Source organism: Otolemur garnettii, unplaced genomic scaffold (genome assembly GCF_000181295.1).
Source record: "Otolemur garnettii isolate 467f Iridium unplaced genomic scaffold, OtoGar3 scaffold00013, whole genome shotgun sequence".
Classification (NCBI taxonomy): domain Eukaryota; kingdom Metazoa; phylum Chordata; class Mammalia; order Primates; family Galagidae; genus Otolemur; species Otolemur garnettii.
Genome location: NW_003852408.1, coordinates 13,169,283 through 13,193,862, shown reverse-complemented (window position 1 = coordinate 13,193,862; position 24,580 = coordinate 13,169,283). Strand labels below are relative to the sequence as shown.

Sequence of the window (24,580 nt, the reverse complement as noted above, 5' to 3'; positions counted from 1 at the left end):
TTCCAGTATATTCCAGTTAGTCATAATGAGGTGCTGTGGGTATTAAAACAGAAACAGAGAGATCACATAGCAGGTGTACTCGGCTCAGACTGAGGAGAGCATCAAAGCTGAAATCTGGAGGAAGGATCTGAAGCTCTGGAGAGAAATCTAGATGGCAGAGAAATACAGGAATTGCCAGCTCGTGGAAAGTAAATGTAGGGGGAGGGTGTCGAGTGAGAACTGAATTGTGAAAGACCCCAAACCACTTCAGCCCTCCACGCCCAAAATATTCCTCCTCGCTTTCGCCAGCCCTTTCACGAGCCCCTAAGACCTCAGAGAGACCTTTCCTGAAGTTACGCCCTCGCCCAGAATCCCAAAGGCGGGAATGGCCACCCATTCGCCTGGGGACAGCACCCAGCCTGGCGGAGCAGGGATGGGCGGGACTCAGCTCTGTCGGGACGCCCCCGCAGCTGCCAAGAGACTGCGCGGGACGCACCCGCCCTGCGTGATGACGTCAGTGCGCCCGCGCGCGCCGAGGGAGGAGTGGGAGCCGTGGGCCTGCAGGAGCTGAGGCTCCGGTAACCCGGGCTGGGCGGGGAGAAGAAGGGGCGGGGCACGAAGCCCCTCAGAGTGCAGGGTCGCACTCCGAACCCGGGGCGGGAGCCCTAGTGACGCTCAGCACTCGCTTCTTCTCCCAGCAGGCCCCGCCTATCCTAGAGATGGAGTTTCCGGACCTTGGGGCTCACTGTTCGGAACCGAGCTGTCAGCGTTTGGGTGAGGGGCGGAGCACGTGGGGGGCGGGGCCGAGCGGAAAGGGGCTTCGGAGCCGCGAGCCCGGCGAGAAGTGGGCTCCCGGGCGAGGAATGCCAGAGAAGGGCGGGGCGAGAAGTTGGGGGCGGTGGCTGAGGGGGCGTGGCTAAGGCGGACTAGGCACCCTGTGTTGTTCAAGGCCGTATTTTCCTTCCCGAGTGGGAGGCTTGAAAGGTCCCGGTGGACCTGCAATTTGACCAACTCCCTGCAGATTTTCTGCCGCTCAAGTGCGATGCCTGCTCTGGCATCTTCTGTGCAGACCATGTGGCCTACGCTCAGCATCACTGTGGATCTGCTTACCAAAAGGTGAGGGGGCGATCCTGAGGGTGAAAGCTGGCAGATGGAGGATGCATGCAGAACCTCCCAATTCTTTCTGCTTCACATTTCCTGTCCAATAACGGTATTGTCTTTCTGAGGCTCAGTCAATGCTGGGGAACATTGTTTTCTTTGGTGTTTGTGGAGTCATAGTCAAGTTCTTTAAGGACTAGAGATTTGTTGGACTGGGAATGGGCTACAGACTGACCTCTGCCCCTTACCTGTAGGATATCCAGGTACCTGTATGCCCCCTATGTAATGTGCCTGTGCCTGTGGCCAGAGGGGAGCCCCCTGACCGCGCTGTAGGAGAGCACATTGACAGAGACTGCCGCTCTGATCCAGCTCAGCAAAAACGTAAGGTAAGCACTGTAGGGGTCCGCCATGACCCAGCTGGGACTACAGATGCTTGGAAGTGTAAGCAGCCAGTTCCTGTGATGGGGCTGGAGAAGAGAGTCAGTCTTTTTTTTTGAAACAGAATCTCACTATGTTGCCCACTGTAGGGTGCTGTACTGTCACAGCTCACAGCAACCTCAAACTCTTGGACTTAAGCAATTCTCTTGCCTCAGCCTTCCAAGTAGCGGGGACTACAGACACCTGCCACAACACCCAGCTGTTTGTTTTGTTGCAGTTGTAGTTGTTGATTTTAGCTGGCCTGGGTCAGATTCAAACCCACCAGCCTTGGTGTATGTGGCTGGTGCCCTACCCACTGAGCTATGAGCATTGCCCTGGGAAAAAAATTTTTTTTTTTTGTTTTTGAGACAGTCTCAAACTGTCACCCTGGGTAGAGTGGTGTGGCGTCATAGCTCACAGCAACCTCCAACTCTTGGGCTTAAGAGATCCTCTTGCTTCAGTTTTTCTATTTTTAGTAGAGATGAGGGTCTTGCTTTTTGCTCAGGCTGGTCTCAAACCTGTGAGTTCAAGCTATCCACCCATTTCGGCCTCCCAGAATGCTAGGATTACAGGCGTGAGCCCCTGCACCCAGCCCAGGGGGTCAGTCTTGGCAGAGATAAACCTTCCCATTTCACCTCAGATCTTCACCAATAAGTGTGAACGCTCTGGTTGCCGTCAGCGGGAAATGATGAAACTGACCTGTGATCGCTGTGGGCGGAACTTCTGCATCAAGCACCGTCACCCACTGGACCATGATTGCTCTGGGGAGGGACATCCAACCAGCCAGGCAGGGTAACTGCAACCAAGTTTTGCCTTTAATATCATCCTGTCCTAGCTTTTTAAACACCCTGGAGTCCTCTCCCAAGCTTTGGACCCAATGGAAATAAAGCTTTGTAAAAAATATAAAAATCATTCCATCCTTTTGGAACTGATTCAGCCTCTATCATTACAAGCTGGGAAGCTTCAACCCTATCCTTGCTGGCTACAGAAGTCTTTTAGTATCCTTTTCAAGAGCATGTTTTTCCTACTATTTAGAGAAATTCCCCTCCTAACTTCCTGAGAAAGGGTTGTTCTTGGAGGCATGCCAAAAGTGTCTCTTCTCTACAGACTTGCTGCCATCTCCAGAGCAAAAGGTCTGGCTTCTACAAGCACCATTCCCAGCCCAAGTCGGACCTTGCCTTCCTGTACCTCTCCTAGCAGGTAGGCCTGCCTGTTTGTCCTCTCTCCCTTTTTCTCCCCTTCACATCTCTGACCTCAAACCTCTTCAATATCTGCCATAGAGCCACAACCCAATCTCCATCCCGGACAGCCCCTCCAGTGATTGCTTTGCAGAATGGCCTGGTGAGTTGGGCAGAGGGTGGACAGACAGAAGCAAGCACAGAAGCCAAGTGCCCTGAATCTGTAGTCTTTTACCTGTGTGTAAGAGAGTAAAGTCCAAGGAAACTGGTTTTCTTTCTCCCTTTACAGAGTGAGGATGAGGCTCTGCAACGAGCTCTAGAAATGTCCCTGGCAGAGACCAAACCCCAGGTTCCAAGGTATCTATTGTCTGGTGAAAGAGAGAGGGTAGGCTGTGGGCAAGGGCTCACTTGGAAGGTGGGAACATGGTGACCTAATGCAAAATAATCATTGGCAACTTGGACTCAAAATTAATGACTTTTGAGAAGTTCTTTAACCCATAGAAAGTTCTTTAACCCATAGAACCTTCATTTTCTTTATAAAATGGGGTCAATACTAATACCCACCTTGCAGGGTTGCTATGAAGATTGAGATAATACCCAGGAGTGCTCAGCACCATGGTGCTTAACACATAAAGACCAAATGGTCATATTTTAGACATTACTGTCATCCAACTTGAGCAATTTCTCCCTCCCAGTTCTCAGGAGGAAGAAGACCTAGCTTTAGCACAAGCACTGTCAGCCAGTGAGGCAGAATACCAACAGCAGCAGGTATGAGTATGGGGTCCTGTGCTAAGAGGCAATAAGTTAGGGGTGGAGATTCTGGGGCAGGCGTTCTTCTAAGTGGTGATCTTTGGAATGGTGGGTATCCTTTTGTTTTCAGTATGACTCCAGCCCTTTTTGTGCTGCGCTCTGAAATGAGGGCCATCCCCTCTCATTTCCTTGATGTCATACCATCTTCCTCTCCTTCCCCTTTCCTTGCTCCAGGCCCAGAGCCGCAGCTTGAAGCCGTCCAACTGCAGCCTGTGCTAGGGCCTTGGGCTGGGGAGGGAGGCTCGGCTGAGGAAGACTGTGGCCCTCACACCTCTAGGGTACACAGGGAGAGGAGGCCCGGAGCAGCAGAGACAAGCAGAAGTAAAGTGGAGGTGGCCTCCAAGAAGCCTCTGGAAGGAAGGCCCTGCTAGTGTTCCAGTTGCATGGGAGAGAGCAGCTAGCACCTGTTCCCTGGTAGGGCCCTCAGGGGATGTTGCCAGGCCCCACTCTAAATTCTCTTCATCATGTTGTCCCCCTAATGCTGGGGCTGCCCCCACACGTAGTGGGCAGGGAGGGGCCTGGAAAAAAAAAATAAAGGATCTTGGCAGTCAGTAAGACACACAAGTGGTATGGTTCTTTCTCCTTTCCAACCCCAAACAGAAAAGTCTTGGCAAGAATGCTTACCTGACTTAATAGTAGAGGCCCACTGCCATATCCCATCCGGAAAGTCATCATGAGCCTCACACAGTCCACACTTTTTTTTTTCTCAAAAAGGGCTCTTCTGAAGGGTTTCTTCCCTCACTGTAGCTAGCACCAAACCCCAAGACCCAAATGAAATAAGCCAGGGAAAAGGTATACATTTTATTCCCCTCTGAATTAGCCTTTGAGAAGGAAGTTATCCATAACTTTTGTCACCGTGCCATGTTCTCAGGCTGAATGTCTTCAGAGACTTCTTCCTGTCCCTGTTGCTGCAGCTGCCACATGCCAGCATACACTCCACCTCGGGACAGCAGAGCCTCATGCCTGGGCAAGGAGGAAAGTATAAGCCATCAGTTTTATTCCAAGGGCCCTTGCTCCAGCCCACAGAGGACAGAAGGGATGAACAGGGGAGATCCCCTCCAGAAGCTCTGGCACTAATCCCACATATCTCTTACTGTCCTCTCTCCACAATGCAGCCGTCCTTGATGACAAGAATCTGGTCAGCGTTGACCACAGTTGAGAGCCTGAAAAGTTATATCAGTTACATAGTAAACCATCAAAGTGGGCCCATGCTGCCAAGTGCCCCAAATCTGTATGTAGTCTTGTACCTGTGTGCAACAATGATGGTGGTGCGCTTGGCACAGACTTTGGCTAAAGATGCCTGGATGGCCCTCTCATTAGATGTATCCAGTGCAGATGTTGCCTACAGAAAGGGTCTGGGTAAAAGTGCTCTTGCCACTCAAAACCCCCCAATGGAAGGAGGATGCAGGCTGCTAGCTGAGGGCTCAGGAATACAGAACACTGGGCTTAAGAACTGCCAAGTGTTTTTGTGAAACATGGACTTGTGATATCTATTGGGAGGAAGCAGTGCCTAGCAGGAATAGCTTGGGCACATTCAGTAGGAAGGAGAGAAAGTTGTCCAGGACTCACTTCATCCAGCAGAATGATGTTTGGAGCCTTGAGAATGGTGCGAGCAATGGCGACACGCTGTTTCTCTCCACCACTCAACTTCAGTCCCCGCTCGCCCACCTGTGTCTCATAGCCTGTGGGTATTGCCCACCGCCCCTAAGTCAGTCACACATAAGAAATGTGGTTCCTTTAACAAGACAGGCAAGGAAGGGATGGAACAGGGGTCAGAGGGTTAATAGGACTACACTGGGCAGGGAAGGGGACTCTACAAACGAACCTCACCTTCAGGGAAAGCCATAATGGTGTCATGGATGCCCGCAGCTTGAGCAGCAGCTTCAACCTCATCATTGCCAGCTGTGACACGGCCATAGCGGATATTGTTGGCAATGGTGTCATTGAAGAGGACAGTGTCCTGGGGCACGACTCCGATATGAGACCGGAGAGAGGTCTGAGTCACCTGGGCAAGAGACCACATACCCTGACCTGTGAGATAACCTCCCCAGGCCTGGAAGGATGGGCCCACAGGAAGCCCATGGGATAAGAGACCCCAAGTAAGAATCCTGCCATAACTACCCCAAATCCTAAATGTATGGGCCAACTGCTCAAACTGTTTCCATATATATATATATAAAATAAATGCTTTCTCTACCAGCCTCACCACAGTGCTACAGATCTTTGTACTCTGTATGGCACCAAACAAATCATTCACAGGACTGCTTTACTTGTGTTAACTCTAGGTTATATGCTGCTAGAAGGGCCTCAGCTTTTTGTAAAGGTAATATCTCCTACTTGCTTTGGACATGTAGCCCTTACCATTCTTCCACATACAGAGCCCTAAATGACAGTCTTCTCCCAAGCAACCTTACCTGTGATATGTCTTGCCCATCTATTCGGATACAGCCAGAGCTGATGTCATAGAAGCGAAACAGCAGACGTAAAATTGTGCTCTTCCCTGCCCCAGATGGGCCCACCTGTTGCATTGGAAAAGAGAAAAGGAAGTTCTCAGATCCACTGGCTTTTAAGGCTTTCTCTCCAAGAGGCCACCAATGTCCATGGAAACTATAAAATTCAGTCCTATCTGGGATAGGATGTTGCTTGTCATGACAAGGCTTTCTGACCCCACAGCATGGGTCAAGAGTCACCGTAAGCACTGAATGAGGGAAGCTTGAGAAACCTGAGCCAAGTGGCTTTGTCTTTTCTCACCAGGGCCAGTGTCTGTCCAGGTGTCACAGTGAAAGAAACATCCTGCAGGGTCTCTCGTCTATAAGGAAACAAAGGAAGAGTCAGCAGGCTCCTGTCACTAGAGCTGCTGTGCCCCTCCCCTGCCCAGGCTCTCATCCTAGGTAGCAGTGGGCAAAGAAGTAGGGAATGTAGGAAGGCAGTGTGCAAATGGATCATAGGAAAGGAAAGAAGGCAAAAGGGAGGGCTCACCCATCAGTGTAGCTGAAATGCACATTTTCAAACTCAATCTGGCCCTTCTGAAAGTGAAGGGGCCCTGCTCCAGGAAGGTCCTTCACCTGGAAGAATGCCACCCACTCAGTGCTGCTGCTGCTGATCTGGTATTCTCTAGGCACAAGAAACCACACAGCTCCCCCTACCCCACACCCCACTCCTCTCTCTTCACTCACTTCTATCTCCTCTTTCAGCAAGTCAAACATGTTCTCCATGTCAATAAAGTTGGTCTGGATCATCCTGCAAGAAGAGTGCTCATTAAAGCTCCTCTGAGTAGCCAGGAAATAGCAATATACTCCAGACAGGTGAGGGGCCAGGAGTCAGGTTACCTATAGTAGGTGCCAAACCAGTTGAGAGGCATGTACAGCTGTATTATGTAAGTGCCAAAGAGCACAAAGTCCCCAACCTGTGAAATCCAGAGAAGGAGACCATGTCACAAGGGGCCTACAGGCTGCTTTTTCTGTCACTCACTCCACTTCCCGCCCAAGAGCCTACATAGGCCCCAGCCCCTTCTTTCCTGTCCCCCACTTCTCTGTCCATGATTCTGCCTCACCTGTAGCTTCTGCTCAGTGACAAAGTATGCGCAAAGCAGGGACCCAGCAAGGAGCCCGAGTCCAATCACCAGATTCTGGGTCTGATTTAGTACAACCAGTGAAGCAGTTGACTTCCACTCCAAACCCTGAGGGCAGTAACAAAACATGGAGGAATGTCCCATACACACTGACCACCATTTAAACGCATACCTGGGCCCAGGCACCTTTGAGTTCACCACCTGAATTTTGCTCCTAGACAGGGCAATTCCACCTAGCCAGCTTAGTGCTCTCAGAAGGCCTCAAACTAGCATCCTCACCTGATATTTGATGATGGCCTCTTGATAGCGGTCCACTTCATAACCCTCAGCATTGTAATACTTCACCTGATGAATTCAAACCACTGCTGTTTGGTATGGGCACAACACCACAGCAATCAGATCCCTCTCTCCAAATCCCTAATCCCTCCTTCCTGATTTTCAACATCACACTCACAGCTCCTCATCAGCCCAGGGGTCCCAGCCACATTCCTCCATATCTTTGTGCCTCACACTACCACCACTGGGGCCTGTTACCGTCTCAAAGTTTAGCAGAGAGTCCACTGCTCGGGCTCGGGTAGCGTTCTCCTGTGTGTTCATAGCCCGGCGAAACTTGGCTCTCCACTCAGTGACCACGATGGTCAGGACTGGAGAGTGACAGAAGGAGGGGAAGGATATCACCACAACAGTAGAATCCAAGTGTGAATATCCACTACCTGCCAGGCCTCCAGTAAACCTACATTACAGCCCAGGGACTCAGATCCAGGGGCTGAGAGCCTTGAGCTTGCTGAGGTAAAGAGCTGTGTCCAAGACATCTTTGCAAAGCCTCATGTATAGAAAATGCTTTTGGTGAACACATGAAGGCAAGATGCATCTTATCACAGATGAGGTTCTTCTTTGACCTGCATTCACCCTGGGGGCCTAATATAACAAGAATGCCCTTTCCTAGCTCTTTGCCTTAGCTTAAAGATCAACTTGACAAAGGAAGAGATCCACCATCACAGCACAGCAGTAGAAGCCCATTCATGTCGACTGATCTACAACCTTCCAAAGGTGGGTCACCTGAGTAGGGGCAGAGTTCATGCCCGAGGGAGTCCCTATGTAGTTCAGGGAGCTGGGGTCACCTTGTGGTGTTACTCACTGAGGTAAAGACTCATGCACAGGAACACAATGAGGCCAAACCAGGCATTGAAGAACATGCTGAAGTAGATGATGCCAATGATGATATCGGCCAGCGTGGGGATGATATTGAACACCAGGTAGCTAGGAAGGCAAGTCAGGTGTCAAAGAAAGGTTCAGGGTCTTAGACACAATAATCCTGCCTCTAGGAGATTCAGTGTAGTGTTTTGTTTCCAACAACTATAGACTGGACCCAACCTAAACTGATTCCATCCTCAAGAGGTAGATAGCTAAATGAACCATAGCACACCCAGTGGCAGAATTCTCTATAGTGATTATAAAAAATGAGATCTTCATGCATAGGTGAAAATATATCTTCGTAATGTCTTACTAGTAAAGCAACACCAAGAATGACACATGTCATGATACCATTTGTTTTAGGGAAACCCTCCACAATACTGCACGTACAGTATGCATTATATATAAACATGCAAGAAAGCAGAACTCAACATACTAAACAGAACGGGAAGCTCTGGAGAAATGAGCGACATTCAAAAGAGGTTTGCTCTCTGTTATTTGAGTCATTATGAGAGCATGTATACAATAATGCTACAATTAGAAACACATCAAAGCTGGAGGGACAGCTCTTTGGGCTGGGTCTGTTCTACTGACAGCCGCCCATCCCTGCCCCTCCAGCCCCACCCTCCCATAAGCCTTTTCCACTGGGGTGGTACCTCAGTAGCCCTGTGACACTGGACGTGCCCCGGTCCACTATCCGAAGCACCTCCCCTGTGCGGCGCCCCAGGTGCCAGCGCAGTGAGAGCTCGTGCAGGTGGGAGAAAAGGCGCAGCTCCACATGCCGCGAAGTGAACTGCTGCACCCGGATCCATAGGAACGTGCGCAGATTGCTCACGAAGCCTGGGGGGAAGCCGGGGGAGGCCTCAGTAGGGCTTGGGGGCTGAGGGACATCAGCCCAGCACCAAGATGCAAAAGATCTGAGAGCACAAAGGGACCTGGGTGAGGAATGCTCTAAGAAGCATGATGGCAGGGGATGTCTGTGGAGGGGCCAACACCAAGCAGCGTCAGTGCAGAGTCTCTCATACCTGTGCTGCCAGTGCCACCCCCCTGGAGGAACTTGAGGAAGACATAGGTGGTAACAGTCCAGGCCAGGGAGCTCCAAGGTGCCTTCTCAGTCAGCAAGTTCACTATAGAGAAAACAAGTCACAGCTCACTTACGGCACCCAGGGCTCTCTTCAGGCAAAACTGTCCCAGACTCTTTCTGATCACCCAGCTCCCAACTCTGTCCCACCTCCCTAAGGAAGAATTGCCCCAGCCACTAGGCCAAGGTAGGACCAGAATTTACTGAGCTGGTGCTCCTTCTTCCTCTCACCAATGTCCCTATAGAAGATGGGCACCAACACGTTGAGTGCCCGGTCCAACCCCATGAGCCCCAGGCAGATGAGCACAACCAGCTGCAGAGCTGGACTCCCCCGAGGCCACAGGTAGCCACTCAGTAGGCGGAGCTTCCTGCCAAGGTCTCTCCAGGTAGACCCTTGGTCTGCTGAGTGAACCTAGGATGGTGAAACACACAAGGGAGAGGAGCTCAAAAAGTATACTAGCCAGAAACCCTCTAAGGAAAATGTATTGGGTTACAGCTCTTAAGTATCTTAGACTCGTAAGTGATTGCTGATGAGGTCAGAAAAACTAGGCTTGGCGCCTGTAGCTCAGCAGCTAGGGTGCCAGACACATACACCAGAGCTGGCGGGTTCAAATCCAGTCCAGGCCTGCCAAACAACAATAACAACTGCAACCAAAAAATAGCCAGGCATTGTGGCGGGCACCTGTAGTCCCAGCTACTTGGGAGGCTGAGGCAAGAGAATCACTTAAGCCCAAGGGTTTGAGGTTGCCGTGAGCTGTGATGCCATAGCACTCTACCCAGGGCTACTGTCTGGGTAGAGACTCTGTCTCAAAAAAAAAAAAGAAAAAACTCAGGTCACAAACTGAGATTGGAAAAGTAGCGATTCATTATGGGGGGGAAGGGATAATGACAAGGAATGAAATTAAGATAGACGCCACGATTCAGAAACGGGTATACCTGGCTCCTTTCTACATCTTGTTCCTCTTCATAAATCTTCAAGGTGTAGGACTGGGGACGAAGTCCAGGGGCCCAGAGACCCAGAATAAAGAGCCCACCAGAGACCACATACCGCAGCACCCACAGGCTAAACTGAACCTAGAATGAAACATACATGTGGAGAGTATGTATCATGGAGGACCAAAATTCCATTGTATTACTACTCATAACAGAGCTGGGGACTGGAGTAGGGAACACACCCAGCTTCTCAGGAGGCGCCTTTAAGCACTATTATAGGCTTAAAAAAAAAACCCACAGTGACTCAGCATAGACACACCCCACCAGCTGGCTATCAGCTCCCAAAGCTTGGTGCCAGTATGACCAGACACTCAGTACTTCTTCCAAAGCCCTACCCTCAAATGTTTCCCCTCTCCCACAAGGTCCCTTACCTGCTGGCCCAAGTCCTCCCTTTTCCACCACCACTGTGGGCTGTTCCAAGACACCAGGGCCAAGTTCTCAGCTGTAAACGCCACAGTCCAGAAGAGCAGGAGACCGGGGCTGTGCTTGAGCTTGATCCAGATGCCCATTGCCAGATTCTGTCGTGCCTGGCTCCGTTCCACCCTGAGCAGCCACAGACCACAGGCGCTGGCCAGACTCTCCAGTACCGAGGCCAGCAGTAGGTAGCCTGGCAGCGGAGCCCCCCGTGCAGTGCCCACCCGGCCAGCCAGGCGGGCTAAGGGCAGTGCCACCTGCAGTGAGGCCAAGAGAAGCTGCAGCACATAGGGAGCGACATGCGGGTCTGCCCCCAAAGGCAGCGGGTCAGCGCCGACTGGCTGCTCCCGACGCTTGCAGGGAAGAGCCAGCATCAAGGCCAAAGCTCCCAGTGCCATCATCGTGGAGGGCAGGAGAGTGAAGAAGCAGCAAGGACTCAGGCCGTTCTGTGTCCAGGCCGGACCCACCGGCCCTTCGGCCTCGCAATAGTTGCCCACGGTCACCATGGCAATAAGTGAACGCCGTCTGAGGCTGCGAGCACTGTGGGACCGGAGAATGGGAACGGCAACTCAGAAAAGGGTGCGGACACCCAGCTGCCTCGCATCATCGGACCCCTGCGAGGTAAGCCGCTGGGGTCGCGGGAGGGACACACGTGGACCCGGCCTCCCCGCCCACTCGTGTCGCGCACGCGCGCCACCACGCACTCACGCAAGGCACGCACGCCGTCTCCGCCGTCCCCTCCCGGGCTAGTTGCTCCGGGACCCTGCTGCCAATTCTAGGCCTAAAGGAGTGTTTGGTGTCAGACTGCGGCTCCCGGGGCTGCAACCCCGCCCACTGGGCCGTCCCCACCCCTATCCAAGGTGCCTATGGGCCAGATGTCCCCTAAGGGGCGGGGGCAATGGTGCAAGTGTTGACTGCATACTAGAGGGGCAAAACCGGCTTGGTCACGTGCCCAGGGCGGGAAATCTGACAGTACGTCGGGCTGGAGACCTTGACTTCTACAGAACCGTGGGTCGGAAACGGCCCTTCCGCTATCTGGCTAGCTCCGTACAGCCGAGCGACATAACAGGCCCGCTTTCTTTCAGAGCCCTTCCCGGTCCCCAGGCACCTGGTGAATCACTCCTCTTGGTCCCAGGATCCTAGCCGCGCAAGACAACAAGAAGCCGCGACCTGTTCAAAGTCCCTTCTTTATTAAGGATTATCAAGCTGTACACGGTCCTCACCCTGTTTGCTGTGTGTTCAGACAACATAATTCACTCTCCCAAAGCGGACCCGAGCTGGGTGAGGGCTGGGCAGGGAGTAGAGCTGAGTCCCAGCATGCATTGCAGCAGCCCAAAGTCTAGGGCGAACCCATGGCCCTTCCATCACCAAGGGACAGAGAGATGCAGGCCAGAGCTCTCTTGCTGGGACGCAGGCAGCCGAAGTCACAGCCCAGCTCTGTCTGTCCCATGTGCAGATGGTGAGGAGTACAAAAAGCAGCAATGGGGGCCCAGGAAAGCCTCCGTCTCCCAGGGCCCCGTCCTAAAAGTTGGAGAGGGCAGGAGAGACTTTCCCATTTTTCTCTTGCAGGATGACCTTCTTTCTTAGTGTCACAAGATAGCTAGAGGGAAGCTGGGAGCAAGGGCCTTCACCCCAACGTAAAGCAAAAGCTGAACAGAAGGGGAGCAAGCGAACAAAAGGGGAGCAAGCAGCACACACATGCCAGTGATGTGCAGGAAGTAGGTGAGCTGGCTCCAGAACTGGGCGAGAATTGGGGGTGAGGTAAGGGCCACAGCCTGAGCTGCTCATCTATTTAGAGTGAGGGATAGACTGCAGGGGTTGAGGGTACAGGCCCAACCTTCCCACTCCACAGTTGGCACAGATTCTCCCTGCTTGGCAGCTTCAGCAATGGGCAGCCCTCGGGAGACTTGCAGGGGTGGGTGCAAAGGTGGCAGTACTGGGGCTGGGCTGGGGACCAGTTTCTAGCACCACACTCTGAGCCAAGGGGGTCCTGGGGATGAGGCTGAAGTCCTGTGTGCCCCTGGTTCCTAGGCCCCAGATTCCTCTCCTGAGGCTGTGGCAAGCCCAGTGTTGGCACCTCCCTTGGCCAGGCACGGACACACAAACACCACACACGTGGAGCCAGGCAACACTCAGAGGAACCCTCCTATGGCAGGCAGATGGGATGGCAGGGCAGCAGTGGCCTCCATCCTGGGACATAGGGACCCTCCTCAGCCTTGTCTATACCTGTGGAGGGAAAATGATTGGTAATGGAGATTGTCTTCAGCTATCTGCTTGCCCATAGAGGCCTGGAGGTAAGGAGAAAGGAAAGCTTGATTCTTGGGGAGGTAAGTAAAGGAAAATTCAAACTGTGGACTTTGTAGTAATCGAGGGAAGAGAGGAGAGTGTATTTTGTTTTTTTTGTTTTTGTTGTTTGCTTGTTTTTTTAAGATAGAATCTAACTCTGTTGCCCTAGGTAGAGTGCCATGACATCATAGCTCACAGCAACCTCAAACTCTTCCTCCCAAGTAACTGAGACTACAGGTGCCCATCACAACACCCAGCTGGTTTTTCTATTTTTAGTAGAAATGGGGTGTGCTGTTGCTTAGGGTGGTCTCAAACTCCTGAGCTCAGGCGGTCTATCCACCTTGGCCTCTCAGAGTGCTAGGTTTACAGGCATGAGTCACCATGCCTAGCCAGGGGAGTGTATTTGGAGGACAGGGTGCAGTATCTTTGCACTATGGGTGGTGACAACAGGGAGAGCACACTTTCTTTCACATGAAAAGCTGTAACCTCAGCCTGGAACTTACTACTTCGGGCAGTTGTTCTCTGCCAGAAGAGCTCTTACCTTGTGCACCTGAGGGGGAAGCTCGTCCTCTGAGCCCTCCTCAGGCACAGGCTCAGGGTGCCTTGATGCTGACTGCCCATCTTCAGCCCAGCCTCCAAGAGGTAGCCGAGAGAAGTGAGAGGGAGCCCGGGGCACTGTGCCAGGATCTAGAGAAACAAGTAAGCATATTCTCACAAGAAATACAAATAACCATGAGGAAAAGGGTTAGGGGCTGCTCAGATGTAATTTTTTATTTATTTATTTTTTTTGAGACAGAGTCTCACTTTGTCTCTCTTGGTAGAATGCCATGGTGTCACAGCTCACAGCAACCTCCGGTTCTTGGGCTAGGGCGATTCTCTTGCCTCAGCCTCTCGAGTTGCTGGGACTACAGAAACCCGCCACAACACCTGGCTATTTTTGTTGCACTTGCCACTGCTGTTTTAGCTAGCCAGGGCTGGGTTCAAACCCATCACCCTCAGTATATGGGGCTGGTGCCCTACCCACTGAGCCACAGGCGCCACCCTCAGATGTAATTTGTAGTTGGGCCTGTTCCCTCTGACCTCTTTCCTCCCTTACAGAGGCCCCAGAAGAACCACCCTTCCCTGAAGGTTCTGTTTCCTCCTGTACTCCCACTGGATACCTGTGATCCCCCCATAGCGCCTCTGGAAGCCCCCATGCAGTGCAGTGGTCTCAGGAGCTCCAGGTCGGGATGCTGCACAGGGATAGCTGGCAGAACGGGGGATAGGCTGGGGGGCCCGGGCACCCTCTGCCCCCTCTTCAGGGGCACTCTCCCCACTCTCATCACTCTCCCGGCGGTGCCACACATGCCGCTCAGGCTCAGCCTGGGCCTGCTGTTTGTGGAGCTGGAGAAGTTGAAGGGGGGGGGGTTATTAGTGGGGAACAGATGGATGTCTGTCTTGAACAGTTACCCTCACCGTGGTATCAGCCAGTTCTCATTTATACCCCTTCACTTAGAATCCTTATCTAGAACACCTATCACATTAAAAGTATGTAACACACTTTAGTGGTTACATTCGCAGCAGATCTCTGGAAAAAGCCTGTGTGTTGTAGATTGTAATGGCCTTCATTTCACCTATTCATTTAACTTAAGAACAAACCTATTTGTAGTTGCTTAACTGGCCAAAAAGATTTAAAAATTATGAAAGAAAAACTACTCGAGGCTCAGTGCCTGTGGCTCAAGTGGCTAAGATGCCAGCCACGTACACCCAAGGTGGCGGGTTTGAATCCAGCCCGGGCCCGCCAAACAACAATGACGGCTGCAACCAAAAATAGCCAGGGGACAGCTTGAGGCTCCCGTCTCAAAAAAACAAAAACAAAAACAAAAACTACTCGAGGGTCTAAGTGTCAGGCACTCCATTAGATGTTAGGGGTATAGCAGTAATGCCAGCCCTGTAGGGCTTATATACTGGTGGAGGTGGGGAGGATAAACAATAAACAATTTTTTTTTTTTTTTTTAGAGATAGTCTTACTTTGTCACCCTCGGTACAGTGCCATGGCATCACAGCTCACAGCAACCTCCAGGTCTTGGGCTTAGGCGATGCTCTTGCCTCAGCCTTCTGAGTAGCTGGGACTACAGGTGCCCACCACAATGCCCGGCTATTTTTTGTTGTTGTTGTTGTTGTTGCAGTTTGGTTGGGGCTGGGTTCAAACCTGCCGCCCTTGGTATAAGAGGCCAGCATCCTACTCACTGAGCCACAGGCGCCACCCAATAATTTTTTTTTATTAAGTCATTTGTACATAGATCATGAATACATTTATGCCATTATGGGATTCAATGTGTCGATTATTTGTACGAATAAACAAATTTTTAAAAAGCATGTCAATAGTGCTAAGTGCTATGTAGAAAAATGGAACAAGAAGATTCAGGAGAATGGGCAAAGGAGGCTTTTACTGAAGAGTGGTCAGAATTTCAGGGAAAAGGTGACCAACCGCAGAGACCCAAAAGAGGAGGGAGCCATCTGCATACTTCAGGGAAGAGGATTCTGGGCAGGGAAAAATATGTATGTTGAAAGCCCGGGATGAGATATGCTGGGCTAAAAAGGAAATTAAGAAGGCATATATGAGAATGGAGATTGCAGAGCAAATAAATGGCAGAGAAGGGATTGGAACCCTGAGCTTGCTTCTCTGCAGCAAAAACCCACTACCCTATTTGTCAACTGCCCACTCACCTGGTGCATATAGAGAGCATGCAGGCTCATCTCGGTGGATGCATATTCTGACAGCACCAGGCTTTGCAGCTGTCCTTCCCACACACTGCTCCCAGAGCTGGCTGTCCTGGCATCCACTCTGTCCCTCCCAGCACAGACAAGACAGTAATTGTCAACATTTCTTTTTTTTTTTTTTTGAGACAGAGTCTCACTTTGTTTCTCTGGGTAGAGTGCCATGGCATCACAGCTCACAGCAACCTCCAACTCCTGGGCTCAAGCGAGTCTCCTGCCTCCGCCTCCCCAAGTAGCAGGGACCACAGACGCCCACCACAACGCTTGGCTATTTTTTGGTTGCAGCCGTCATTGTTGTTTGGCGGGCCCGGGCTGGATTCGAACCTGCCAGCTCAGGTGTACGTGGCTGGCGCTTTAGCCACTTGAGCCGCAGGCGCCGAGCCATTGTCAACATTTCTGAGACCCACACAAGTTGCTGGAGCTATTTTCATGCCCTCCCATCTTGGACCACCTTTACTCACCCAGAGCCTGTCATGGTGCTGGGAGCCCGGCCAGTGGGAGCCTGCCCAGGCTGCAGAGGGGAGAAGGAGCGCAGGGCAGAGGCAACTTCAGCCCTGTGTCTGGAGCCCTGCAGGTCTCTGGGCAGAGGGGGGCCCCGGCAGGATGAGCCAGCTACCACATTGGCAATAAGGCTCAGTGGCTATGAAAGAAAGGGGTGGGAAAATTCTTAGGGCAGGAGTCTAGCCTTCAGGTCTCTCAGTATTCCAAACCTCAGGATATAATAGAAGAAAACCTTTCACCCTAAGCCTGATTCTCAACTCCCAGCTGCTGCCCATCATCTCCCAGTTCCAGGAACACACCTCAGACTCAGATTGTAAGGACTGGATGGATGTAAAGAGGGCATTTTCAGGAAGTAGACCTCCTTGGGCAAGGCTAGCAGCTGCTCCGTCCCGCTGAACCTGCTCCTTGAGGAAGCCTAGGAAGGCTGTGCTCTCACGTGGTGGCTGCCAGCCAGGGTTGGTGATGGCGAAGTGCATGAGTGACAACTCTGTCTTCCCATCCTCAGCTTGCTGATACACGGAGGCTTCTGTCTGCCCACCAGACAGCCACTGCACAAGGGAGACCACAGTAAGCAGGGCTTTCCTCTTACAGGAACCCTCACCTGTACCTTTCCTATTAGGGAGAAGCCTTTACCCTGGAGGACAGAGACTGCAATGCATTATTACATCTTGTCCAAGGGCCCCAGTGTTACCCCAGGAGTGGCCACATGTCAGCCAGTTGCTTGTATTGTGCCTTTCTCAAGGAAGCTTGGCCAAAGGTACAAATTAAGCCTTAAATTCAGCCCAGGCTTCTAAGCAGTGTGTCTCTGATACAAGACTACCTTTTTATGACTTGTTGGCTCAGAAGGGATAACTTTTTGCAGATTACCCAAAGACACTGTGTGTGCCAGCATTATCCCTGGCCACATGCCCTGCTCTTCTACCAGTACCTGGGGATGACCATGCTGGCGAACATCCATTTGAGCAAAGGAGCAGGTATCTCCAACACCAACAACCTCCACGGTAAAATTGCGGAAGAAGTCAATAATCTCCAAGGCCCGGGGGCGCAGGCAGAATATGAGGATAAGTGGGGTGACAATGGGGCTCAGCAACTCCTCCAAGATGAACACCTAAAAGGGAGGGGACCAAGGCTACAAGAGAGTAGAAGGGAGGCCAGCCCTCACCTCCGGGCTACCAGCCAGTCTCTAGCAGGCCCTAACTCCAACTCCACTCACTGCCTTGTACTGGAAGAGCTGGGCAAACTCGTCCCGGGTCTGCGAGCGGTGGGCATTACCCTGCCAGTGGTCAGGCATGTAGTGGATGTGAGCGAGGATCACGCGGAGCAGCTGCTCAGGGCAGAACACCATGTGCTGGTCCGGGATAAAAGACCTAGTGGGATCAGTGTCATGGTGAGATGTAAGCTTTTCCCCAGATTGCTAGTCTGCTTGCTTCCACTTGCTGCTTTGGCCTACCTGCACACGGTCACGGTGACCCCCAGGAGTGTGACGGTGGTGAGGACGTGTTCCACAGCCAACACATCTTCATCGTAGATGGTGAGGGCAATAAGCACAGCCAGGATGGAGCCAGCAAAGAAGGCTCCATTCTTGGCCAGCAGTGTCAACAAAGGTGACAAGAAGCAATTCATGTACTTGGAAGCAGGCTTGTAGCCTCTACTTAGGCGGGACTGCAGCTCATGCTCCAGCTCATTGAAGTGGCGGAGATAACAGCGGCCATAAAGTGACCAGCAGCGTGCTCCCAGGGCCCCTGGCTCCCGTTTCAGCACCTCAGCATAGCTGAAAAAGGCATAGAGGATTTGCCAGATGAGGATGAGGGGGCATAGCAGGAAGTTAGCGATGCCGATCCACAAGATGCGGTTGCTGAGGCGCTGGGCCAGCTCTAGCCGTTGCCCTCCACGTTTGTACTCAGCCTTGAGGCTCCATTCATTGAGAAACAGAGAGCCAGGTCCCCAAAAGAGGATCAGCTCAAAGTTGTACTTGAGGCCACGGGTGAAGAAGACGGCCTCCCCAAGGCCAGGCAGGCGGAAGCGCAGAGGCAGGAGGGATTTGTTAACCAGTGCCACCATGTAGTTCTGGAAACGGAGGATGCGGTGGTAGATGTCCAGCTCTGTCAGCTCACGTTTGTGGATGCAGATCTGGTGCTCTTTTTGGGTCTGCACTATCCGGGCCTGCACTTCCTGCCATGTGCAATATGGAAGAGCAGACTGCAAGGTGGGGTGGGGAAAAGACAGGTATGGAAAGTAGGGTTATTGCCTCGGCCCCTTGCCCTGCATGAGATTTGAGGCTCAGGGTCATGTACTGAGCTGAGTGGAGTCTTTAAACAGATGCTTCAATGACAGGTAAGGACCCCTGATGCCCAAGAATGAAACTATCCCTCCTATGATATCTTGGGCTGTGGGCTAACTGCTCAACTTTCAATCTTACCATGGGGATGCGCAGAGCATGAAGGTAGAAAGAATGGATTTCCCAGTAGCAGCAAATGTTATAAATGAACTTGATAAGCCGATGAATCCAAAAGACACCAGCAATGACCAGGATGGTGATAAGGGAACCATTTTCCTGAATCCTGGTGGAGAAAAAGGGAGGAGTAGGGTGGCCCTTGAGGAAATTGTCTTGGCAGACATGCTACTGTTCTGAAGGCCACTAAGCTGAGCCTGAGTCTGTGTTCTTGGGCATAAGTCTTTGCCTCATTCTCTACTCTAGTCCCCACCTCCTAACACAATGGTTCTCAACCTTCCTAATGCCATGGCCCTTTAATACAGTTCCTGTGGGTTGTGACCCACAGGGTGAGAACTGCTGTCCTAACAGAGCTATAAGGTCTACTATCCTCTGACTTGTAGCCCTTACCTGGCACTACAGACTTGGGCAGGCAGAAAGGCATCTGGCAGAGTGACCTTGATGGGTTCAGTAGGGTGAAGACTGTGGTTCACCATCTTGTTGGCAAATAGGATGTCATAGTCCACACAGCTGACCAGGAAAGTGGTGAAGGCAACCACAAAGAGGAACTGCCTAGGGATTTGGGAAGAGGGGTGCAATCTGAGAGTCAGAGAGGCACCAGTGAAATAAAGTAGGAAAAGAGAACAGTCTGGATGTGGCAAAGCAAGACTGTGGAAATGGAAGGGGCTGGAGAACTCCCAGTGGGCTCTTTCTCTACCCCTAGGACCTTCTCAGGAGTGAATCAGCTCCTATGGTTTGCTCTTAGTCTCAGTGTCATGGAATTAGCCTGCTTTTCTCACCCCATAGTAATCTCTGCCACCACTGGATGCTTTCAAAGTTTTTAACATTGTGGTCTCTCCTCTCTAGTCCCTGATTTCGTTCTGAGACAGTAGTTAGAAGACCTTTAGGAACTTGAATTCTTTCTTTTCTTTCTTTTTTTGAGACAAAAGTCTTCCTCTGTTGCTCAGGTTAGAGTGTAGTGGTCATCATAGCTCACTGCAACCTCAAACTCCTGGGCTCAAGTGATCATCTTGCCTTAGACTCCTGAGGACTTGGAACTACAGACATCCACCACTGCACACAGCTAATTTTTCTTTTTTTGAGACAGAGTCTCACTTTGTCACTCTAGATAGAGTGCTGTGGCTTCACAGCTCACAGCAACCTCAAATTCTTGGGCTTAAGCAATGCTCTTGCCTCACCCTCCCAAGGACCTGGGACTACAGGTGCCCACCACAATGCCTGGCTATTTTTAGAGATGTGGTCTCACTCTGGCTCAGGTTGGTCTCTAACCTGTGAACTCAGGGCAATCCACCCGCCTTGGCCTATTGGAGTGCTAGGATTAAATATTTCTATTTTCAGTAGAGACAGGGTCTTACTCTTTCTCAGGTTGATTTCAAACTCCTCTGCTTAAGCAGTCCTCCTGCCTTGGCCTCCCAGAGTGCTGAGATTACAGGCATGAGATATGACACCTTGCTGGCCTTGAACTATTTTCCTATTGAGGGAGGACTTCTCAACTCTTTCCCCTTTGGTAAGTCCCATATGACTCCTCTCTCCTAGAAGGTCTCTGTCCAGCAGCAGATCAAAGATGCAGCCAAGGCAAAACACAGAGTTTTTTCAGGAAAGTGGCTACTATGGAGGCTGAGGAGGGTAGATTGCTTGAGCTTACAGGTTCGAGACCAGCCTTAGCCAGAGAGACTCCATCTCTACTAAAAATACAAAAAACTGAGCCAAGAGGATACCTGGAGCCCAAGAGTTGATGGTTACTGTGAGCTATGACACTACAACACTACCAAGGGTGACAAAGTAAGACTCTGTCTCAAAAAAAAAAAAAAAGAAAGAAAGAAAGTGGCTGGCATCTCTAAGACCTCCTGACTGAATCCTGCACATTCCACTAGAGCGCTGATGAAATGATCAAGGTCTGAATTCTCTTTGTGGAAGAGATAGGACTTGGAAAGCTTTTTTTTGGTAGTGTTGTAGTGTTATAGCTCACAGCAACTTCAAACTTTTGGGATCAAGTGATTCTCTTGCCTCAGCCTCCCAACAGCTGGGACTATAGGTTCCCACCACAACAACTAGCTTATTTTTAGAGACAGAGTCTCATTCTGGCTCAGGCTGGTCTGGAGCCTGTGAGCTCAGGATAATCCACCTGCCTCAGCCTCCCAAAGTGCTAGGATTACAGGCATGAGCTATTGCTCCCAGCCAGTGCTTTTTTTTTTTTAAGAGACAGAGTCTCACTTTGTTGCCCTCAGGCGAGTGCTGTGGCATCATAGCTCACAGCAACCTCCTGCTCTTGGGCTTAGACGATTCTCTTGCCTCACCCTCCCAAGTAGCTAGGACTACAGGCACCCACCAGAATACCTGGCTATTATTTTTTGTTGCAGTTTGGCCAGGGCTGGGTTGAAACCTGCCATCCTCGGTATATGGGGCCAGCGCCCTACTCACTGAGCTACAGGCACCGCCCAAGCTTTTTTTTCTTTGAGACAAGAGTCTCACTCTGTTGCCTTGTGTAGAGTACCTTGGCATCATAGCTCAAAGCAACCTCAAACTCTTAGGCTTGAGCAATCCTCTTGTCTAAGCCTTCTGAGTAGTTGAGACTATAGGTGTGTGCCACTACACCTGGTTAATTTTTCTATTTTTAGTAGAGATGCTGTCTTCCTCTTGCTCAGGCTGGTCTTGAACTTGGGAGCTCAAGCAATCCACCTACCCTGGCCTCCTAGAGTGCTACAATTATAGATGTGAGCTGTCACACGTGGCCAGGAAAGCTTTTCTCATAAGAAAGGTGAAGCTGTAAGTTTAGTTGCCACACACAGTGCCTGAACTATAATAGTTTGTAGAATTTTAAGCCTGGGACTGAACTGAGTTGGCAGGTAGGGCCAGGGGTGAGTACTAGGAGAGGAAATACTAAAATGTATCCTTCTCTACATTATCTGTTCCTTCTTATACTTACATGAGCTCAAAGATCTCCCCAATGAGCATACATGTGAAGCCATTCTTTTGGTGTAGGTTATAAACGTGTAATTGTTAAGAAAAAGTGGTCAATAAAGACAGCGTAACATAGACTTTGGTGTCATACACATGAGCTTAAGACCTAGCATTGTGGCTTTCTAGCTGTGTGACTTTGGCCAAGTTTTTTATTTTTTTTGAGACAGAGTCTCACTGTGTCGCTCTCAGTAGAGTGCTATGGCATCACAGCTCACAGCAACCTCAAACTCTTGAGCTAAAGTGATTCTCTTGCCTCAGCCTCCCAAGTAGCTGTGACTACAGCGCCTGCCACAAAGCCCAGCTATTGTTTTGTTGCAGTTGTCATTGTTGTTTAGTTGGCTGGGCCAGGTTCGAACCGCCAGCCTAGGTGCATGTGGCTGGCACACTCCACCCACTGAGCTATGGGCGCCCCACCCCCACCCCCGCCAAGTTTTTTAACATCTATAAGCTTTGTCAACAGCAGTAAATTAAGAATCATAACACCTGTCTCAGTTCTGTGTTAAATACATTTGAAAAAATATATTTCAGAATGAGGTAAAACATATTACAATTATTAACATCTCATCAGAAAGGAGGATCACTCTCCTTGTAAATTAACACCACAAAGTACATTTAGATATGAAGCTCTCAAGTAAATGTGGGTTATCATTATTTTTAATGATCATTATTTCACCAGCCTCTTTCAGCCTCAAGATGAGCTCCATTGCCCGTTCTGGGGATTAGAGTCAAACTTACCCCAACTTCCCATTAGAGACCTGGCTTAGAAAGGAGCTAAAGATCTCAGAGCTCCAACACAGAGACACAAAGGATATTCGAGAGAAGAAGAGGTCAAGGTTTTCAATGTGGTGCCAAGGTGCTGTGGGCACAGGAACAGATATGTAAGAACCCTAAAGGGACACAAGCCCCTTGCTCCCTCAAAGTTTCTCCACCAACTCTCCCTCATGTCCCAGCTCTGGCTGTCTTGTCTAAGAACTCACACTTGCTCCCCTCAGCCACATGCACCAACAGGTCTTCCTCCCCTGGGGGTGAATCACTGTAGGAAGCCTCTAGGCGCTGGTATTCAGTGTCAAACTGTGCCATCACCACGGCCCCCTGTCCACCTTGTCCACCTGCCAGTGATGAGGAAAAAGAGACCTTGGTTCAGAATCAGATGCTGCCTGCTTGCTGCCCTGCCTACTAAGCCAGAAGGAGTAAGAAAGAATCCTTGGGCTTAGTCTCCACTACCATTCTCTTTAGCTTAAAGGCAGAGGAGAAGTAACCTGTAGAGTGCAGCCAGTTCAGGATTTGGGAGACCTCAACTCTGGTTTGTCTTTTCCAGAGCCTGGACTGGGTGTTTACTGATGCTTTCCTGGCCTGAAGCCAGAATCTGCCCCAAAGCCAGAATGCCCCTGGGTTGGAGCGGTTTCATATTCTACTCAATGGAGAGAGGGGTCCCTCCCTGTCCCTTCTGGGACAACTGTGGAATCCCAAGAGATTAGCAGTTTGGAAGCACTTTGTAAACAAAGGTTTTAGATAAACACAGGACCCTACCAGCTCCATGGACAGTGTCTGCTCCACTCCAGCCCTCGATGCCCTGGCTCTGCAGCTGCTGGAGGAGAAGGTGTCAGGCCCCAGAGAGTGCAGAGTGGGAGCAGAAAGGACGCACCCCCACATCCACACACCCCACTAAGAGGAGGCCAAGCTTGGGGCAATAGGAAGAGACACCCTGCCACCCTAGGACTATGAGTACTTCCTCTGGCTGTTCTATCCAGGGCCACTCATCCAACTCTATGATCCCAAGAAGTAACTAGTAACACTGCCCCAATGGAGACTAAAGACTAAATCTGTACCAGCCTGAAGCCAGGCACCCTCTCTAGATTGTTTCTCTACTGCCCCACCTCAGCCTCATAAATTAGGCATGCTTTGCAGGGTCCACAAAAATCCCACAGTCTTTCCTGAATAGGACCTTTCTGATCAACCCTTTCTCCTGCTTTCCTAGCACCAAAGACCCAGCACATGGGCAAAGTTCCTGGATAGGAAATCCTGAATAGGACAGTGTAGATCCCAGATTCTGGATAAATGTGTGGGTCCCTGTAACTCCCTGGAGCCAGGCATGGTCGATAGATAGTACTCACCTGTCAGTGCAGACCCTGGGAGCCGTGGATTTCAGCCCAGCCTGGCCCTGGTGGGATTCCCTTGGTTAGTGAGAGCCCTCCCTCTCAGAGAAGTCACCACTCATCGGGTCAGTGTGGACCCTGGGCCCATGGAGCCCTGGGTGGCCAGGCCTGGCCGCAGGGACTCCTGCGGATGTTTGAGGGTTCAAGCCAGTGCTACAGCTGATACTCTGGGTGGGCTGGGTTGCCTTCCTACACCCAGCCGCCGAGACTCGAGCCCAGCGTGCCCTAGGGTTGCCCTGCCCCAGGCCAAGGGCTCAGCTCCCAACAGCGGACAACCGAGCGCGTCCCCATAACTCTCGCGCGCTCCCGCCCGCGCGTGCCCGCTATCAAAACATTCTGGTTGCGCGCCCCCGCCCCACCCGCGGCGTTCCTTCCCCCGTTACCGGCCGCGAGCTCCCTTAGAGCTCCTCAGGCACTCCTGGCCAAGCCCGACCCGGGCCCAGAGATTCCAATGGCCGGTCTCGCGTTTCACCTCAGGAACAGCAACCCGTGTGATTCCAGGAGCTCTGTCGGCTTGTCTTGGATGGCCCGGCCCGGAGTGCTAGGCCCGTCGTCTGCCACTCACTGTCACCCGCAGTCAGTCTGGCCAATGAACGTGGGGGGTGGAGACACGACGGCCAATTCCTGGCTTCGGGGAGGGACTAAAGGCTTGAGGCGGGTCTTGGGCAGTCAGAGGACCAATAGGGCGCTCTACGTGGGGCGGGGCTCAGGTGCAGGCGCTGCCGGTTG

At 51.4% G+C, this 24,580-nt stretch overlaps 3 protein-coding genes and 1 long non-coding RNA gene across 17 annotated transcripts; 2 read left to right on the top strand and 2 right to left on the bottom strand.

The window, feature by feature from the left end:
- The first annotated feature begins 497 nt into the window (after positions 1-497).
- On the top strand, positions 498-4,041 carry ZFAND2B (zinc finger AN1-type containing 2B). 3 transcript variants are annotated; one of them, XM_012802187.2, is made up of 10 exons: positions 498-557; positions 678-753; positions 1,001-1,095; positions 1,332-1,463; positions 2,135-2,286; positions 2,602-2,694; positions 2,775-2,835; positions 2,962-3,029; positions 3,368-3,440; positions 3,760-4,041. In XM_012802187.2, exons 2-10 carry the CDS (start codon positions 699-701, stop codon positions 3,805-3,807), a joined length of 777 nt encoding a protein of 258 aa, XP_012657641.1. In that variant the 5' UTR covers positions 498-557; positions 678-698; the 3' UTR covers positions 3,808-4,041. The 3 variants fall into 3 exon arrangements, with proteins under 3 accessions (XP_012657641.1, XP_012657640.1, XP_012657642.1); XM_012802186.2 differs by having other exon boundaries at positions 501-557; positions 681-753; XM_012802188.2 differs by having other exon boundaries at positions 501-557; positions 681-753; positions 3,657-4,041.
- Positions 4,042-4,165: 124 nt separating this feature from the next.
- On the bottom strand, positions 4,166-11,586 carry ABCB6 (ATP binding cassette subfamily B member 6 (Langereis blood group)). 2 transcript variants are annotated; one of them, XM_023510322.1, is made up of 20 exons: positions 11,444-11,499; positions 10,693-11,275; positions 10,265-10,402; positions 9,560-9,740; positions 9,273-9,374; positions 8,904-9,087; positions 8,192-8,313; positions 7,588-7,697; positions 7,333-7,398; positions 7,036-7,161; positions 6,812-6,888; positions 6,659-6,722; positions 6,462-6,547; positions 6,234-6,291; positions 5,897-6,001; positions 5,313-5,487; positions 5,052-5,164; positions 4,730-4,824; positions 4,577-4,645; positions 4,166-4,445 (listed from the first exon to the last, which is right to left on the bottom strand). In XM_023510322.1, the coding sequence occupies exons 2-20, from the start codon at positions 11,239-11,241 to the stop codon at positions 4,334-4,336; spliced, it is 2,532 nt and encodes an 843-aa protein (XP_023366090.1). In that variant the 5' UTR covers positions 11,242-11,275; positions 11,444-11,499; the 3' UTR covers positions 4,166-4,333. The 2 variants fall into 2 exon arrangements, with proteins under 2 accessions (XP_023366090.1, XP_003784979.1); XM_003784931.3 differs by having other exon boundaries at positions 10,693-11,586.
- Positions 11,587-11,903: 317 nt separating this feature from the next.
- ATG9A (autophagy related 9A) lies at positions 11,904-24,491 on the bottom strand. 11 transcript variants are annotated; one of them, XM_023510314.1, is made up of 17 exons: positions 24,235-24,411; positions 23,810-23,856; positions 23,226-23,283; positions 22,673-22,804; positions 22,508-22,551; positions 21,661-21,725; positions 19,125-19,286; positions 18,702-18,843; positions 17,733-18,481; positions 17,496-17,649; positions 17,211-17,390; positions 16,582-16,830; positions 16,243-16,421; positions 15,731-15,848; positions 14,182-14,404; positions 13,563-13,708; positions 11,904-12,961 (listed from the first exon to the last, which is right to left on the bottom strand). In XM_023510314.1, exons 4-17 carry the CDS (start codon positions 22,773-22,775, stop codon positions 12,956-12,958), a joined length of 2,520 nt encoding a protein of 839 aa, XP_023366082.1. In that variant the 5' UTR covers positions 22,776-22,804; positions 23,226-23,283; positions 23,810-23,856; positions 24,235-24,411; the 3' UTR covers positions 11,904-12,955. The 11 variants fall into 11 exon arrangements, with proteins under 11 accessions (XP_023366082.1, XP_023366083.1, XP_012657625.1 ...); XM_023510315.1 differs by having other exon boundaries at positions 23,226-23,280; XM_012802171.2 differs by having other exon boundaries at positions 23,810-24,411.
- On the top strand, positions 21,301-23,219 carry LOC111723578. Its single transcript, XR_002772095.1, has 3 exons — positions 21,301-21,315; positions 21,380-21,383; positions 23,014-23,219. It is a non-coding gene; the product is annotated as an uncharacterized LOC111723578 (long non-coding RNA).
- Positions 24,492-24,580: the final 89 nt, after the last annotated feature.

Coding starts and splice junctions, on each gene's coding strand:
- ABCB6 (XM_003784931.3), bottom strand. CDS start 11,241: ATGGTGACCGTGGGCAACTATTGCGAGGCCGAAGGGCCGGTGGGTCCG. Junction 7,162..7,332: donor AGGCCATCATCAAATATCAG/GTGAGGATGCTA, acceptor TACTGCCCTCAG/GGTTTGGAGTGGAAGTCAAC. Junction 6,292..6,461: donor CATTTCAGCTACACTGATGG/GTGAGCCCTCCC, acceptor GTTTCCTTATAG/ACGAGAGACCCTGCAGGATG.
- ZFAND2B (XM_012802187.2), top strand. CDS start 699: ATGGAGTTTCCGGACCTTGGGGCTCACTGTTCGGAACCGAGCTGTCAG. Junction 754..1,000: donor ACCGAGCTGTCAGCGTTTGG/GTGAGGGGCGGA, acceptor AACTCCCTGCAG/ATTTTCTGCCGCTCAAGTGC. Junction 2,836..2,961: donor TTGCTTTGCAGAATGGCCTG/GTGAGTTGGGCA, acceptor CTCCCTTTACAG/AGTGAGGATGAGGCTCTGCA.
- ATG9A (XM_012802171.2), bottom strand. CDS start 22,775: ATGGCACAGTTTGACACTGAATACCAGCGCCTAGAGGCTTCCTACAGT. Junction 16,831..17,210: donor GCCAGCATGGTCATCCCCAG/GTACTGGTAGAA, acceptor TCCCTTGTGCAG/TGGCTGTCTGGTGGGCAGAC. Junction 16,422..16,581: donor CCTTACAATCTGAGTCTGAG/GTGTGTTCCTGG, acceptor TTTCTTTCATAG/CCACTGAGCCTTATTGCCAA.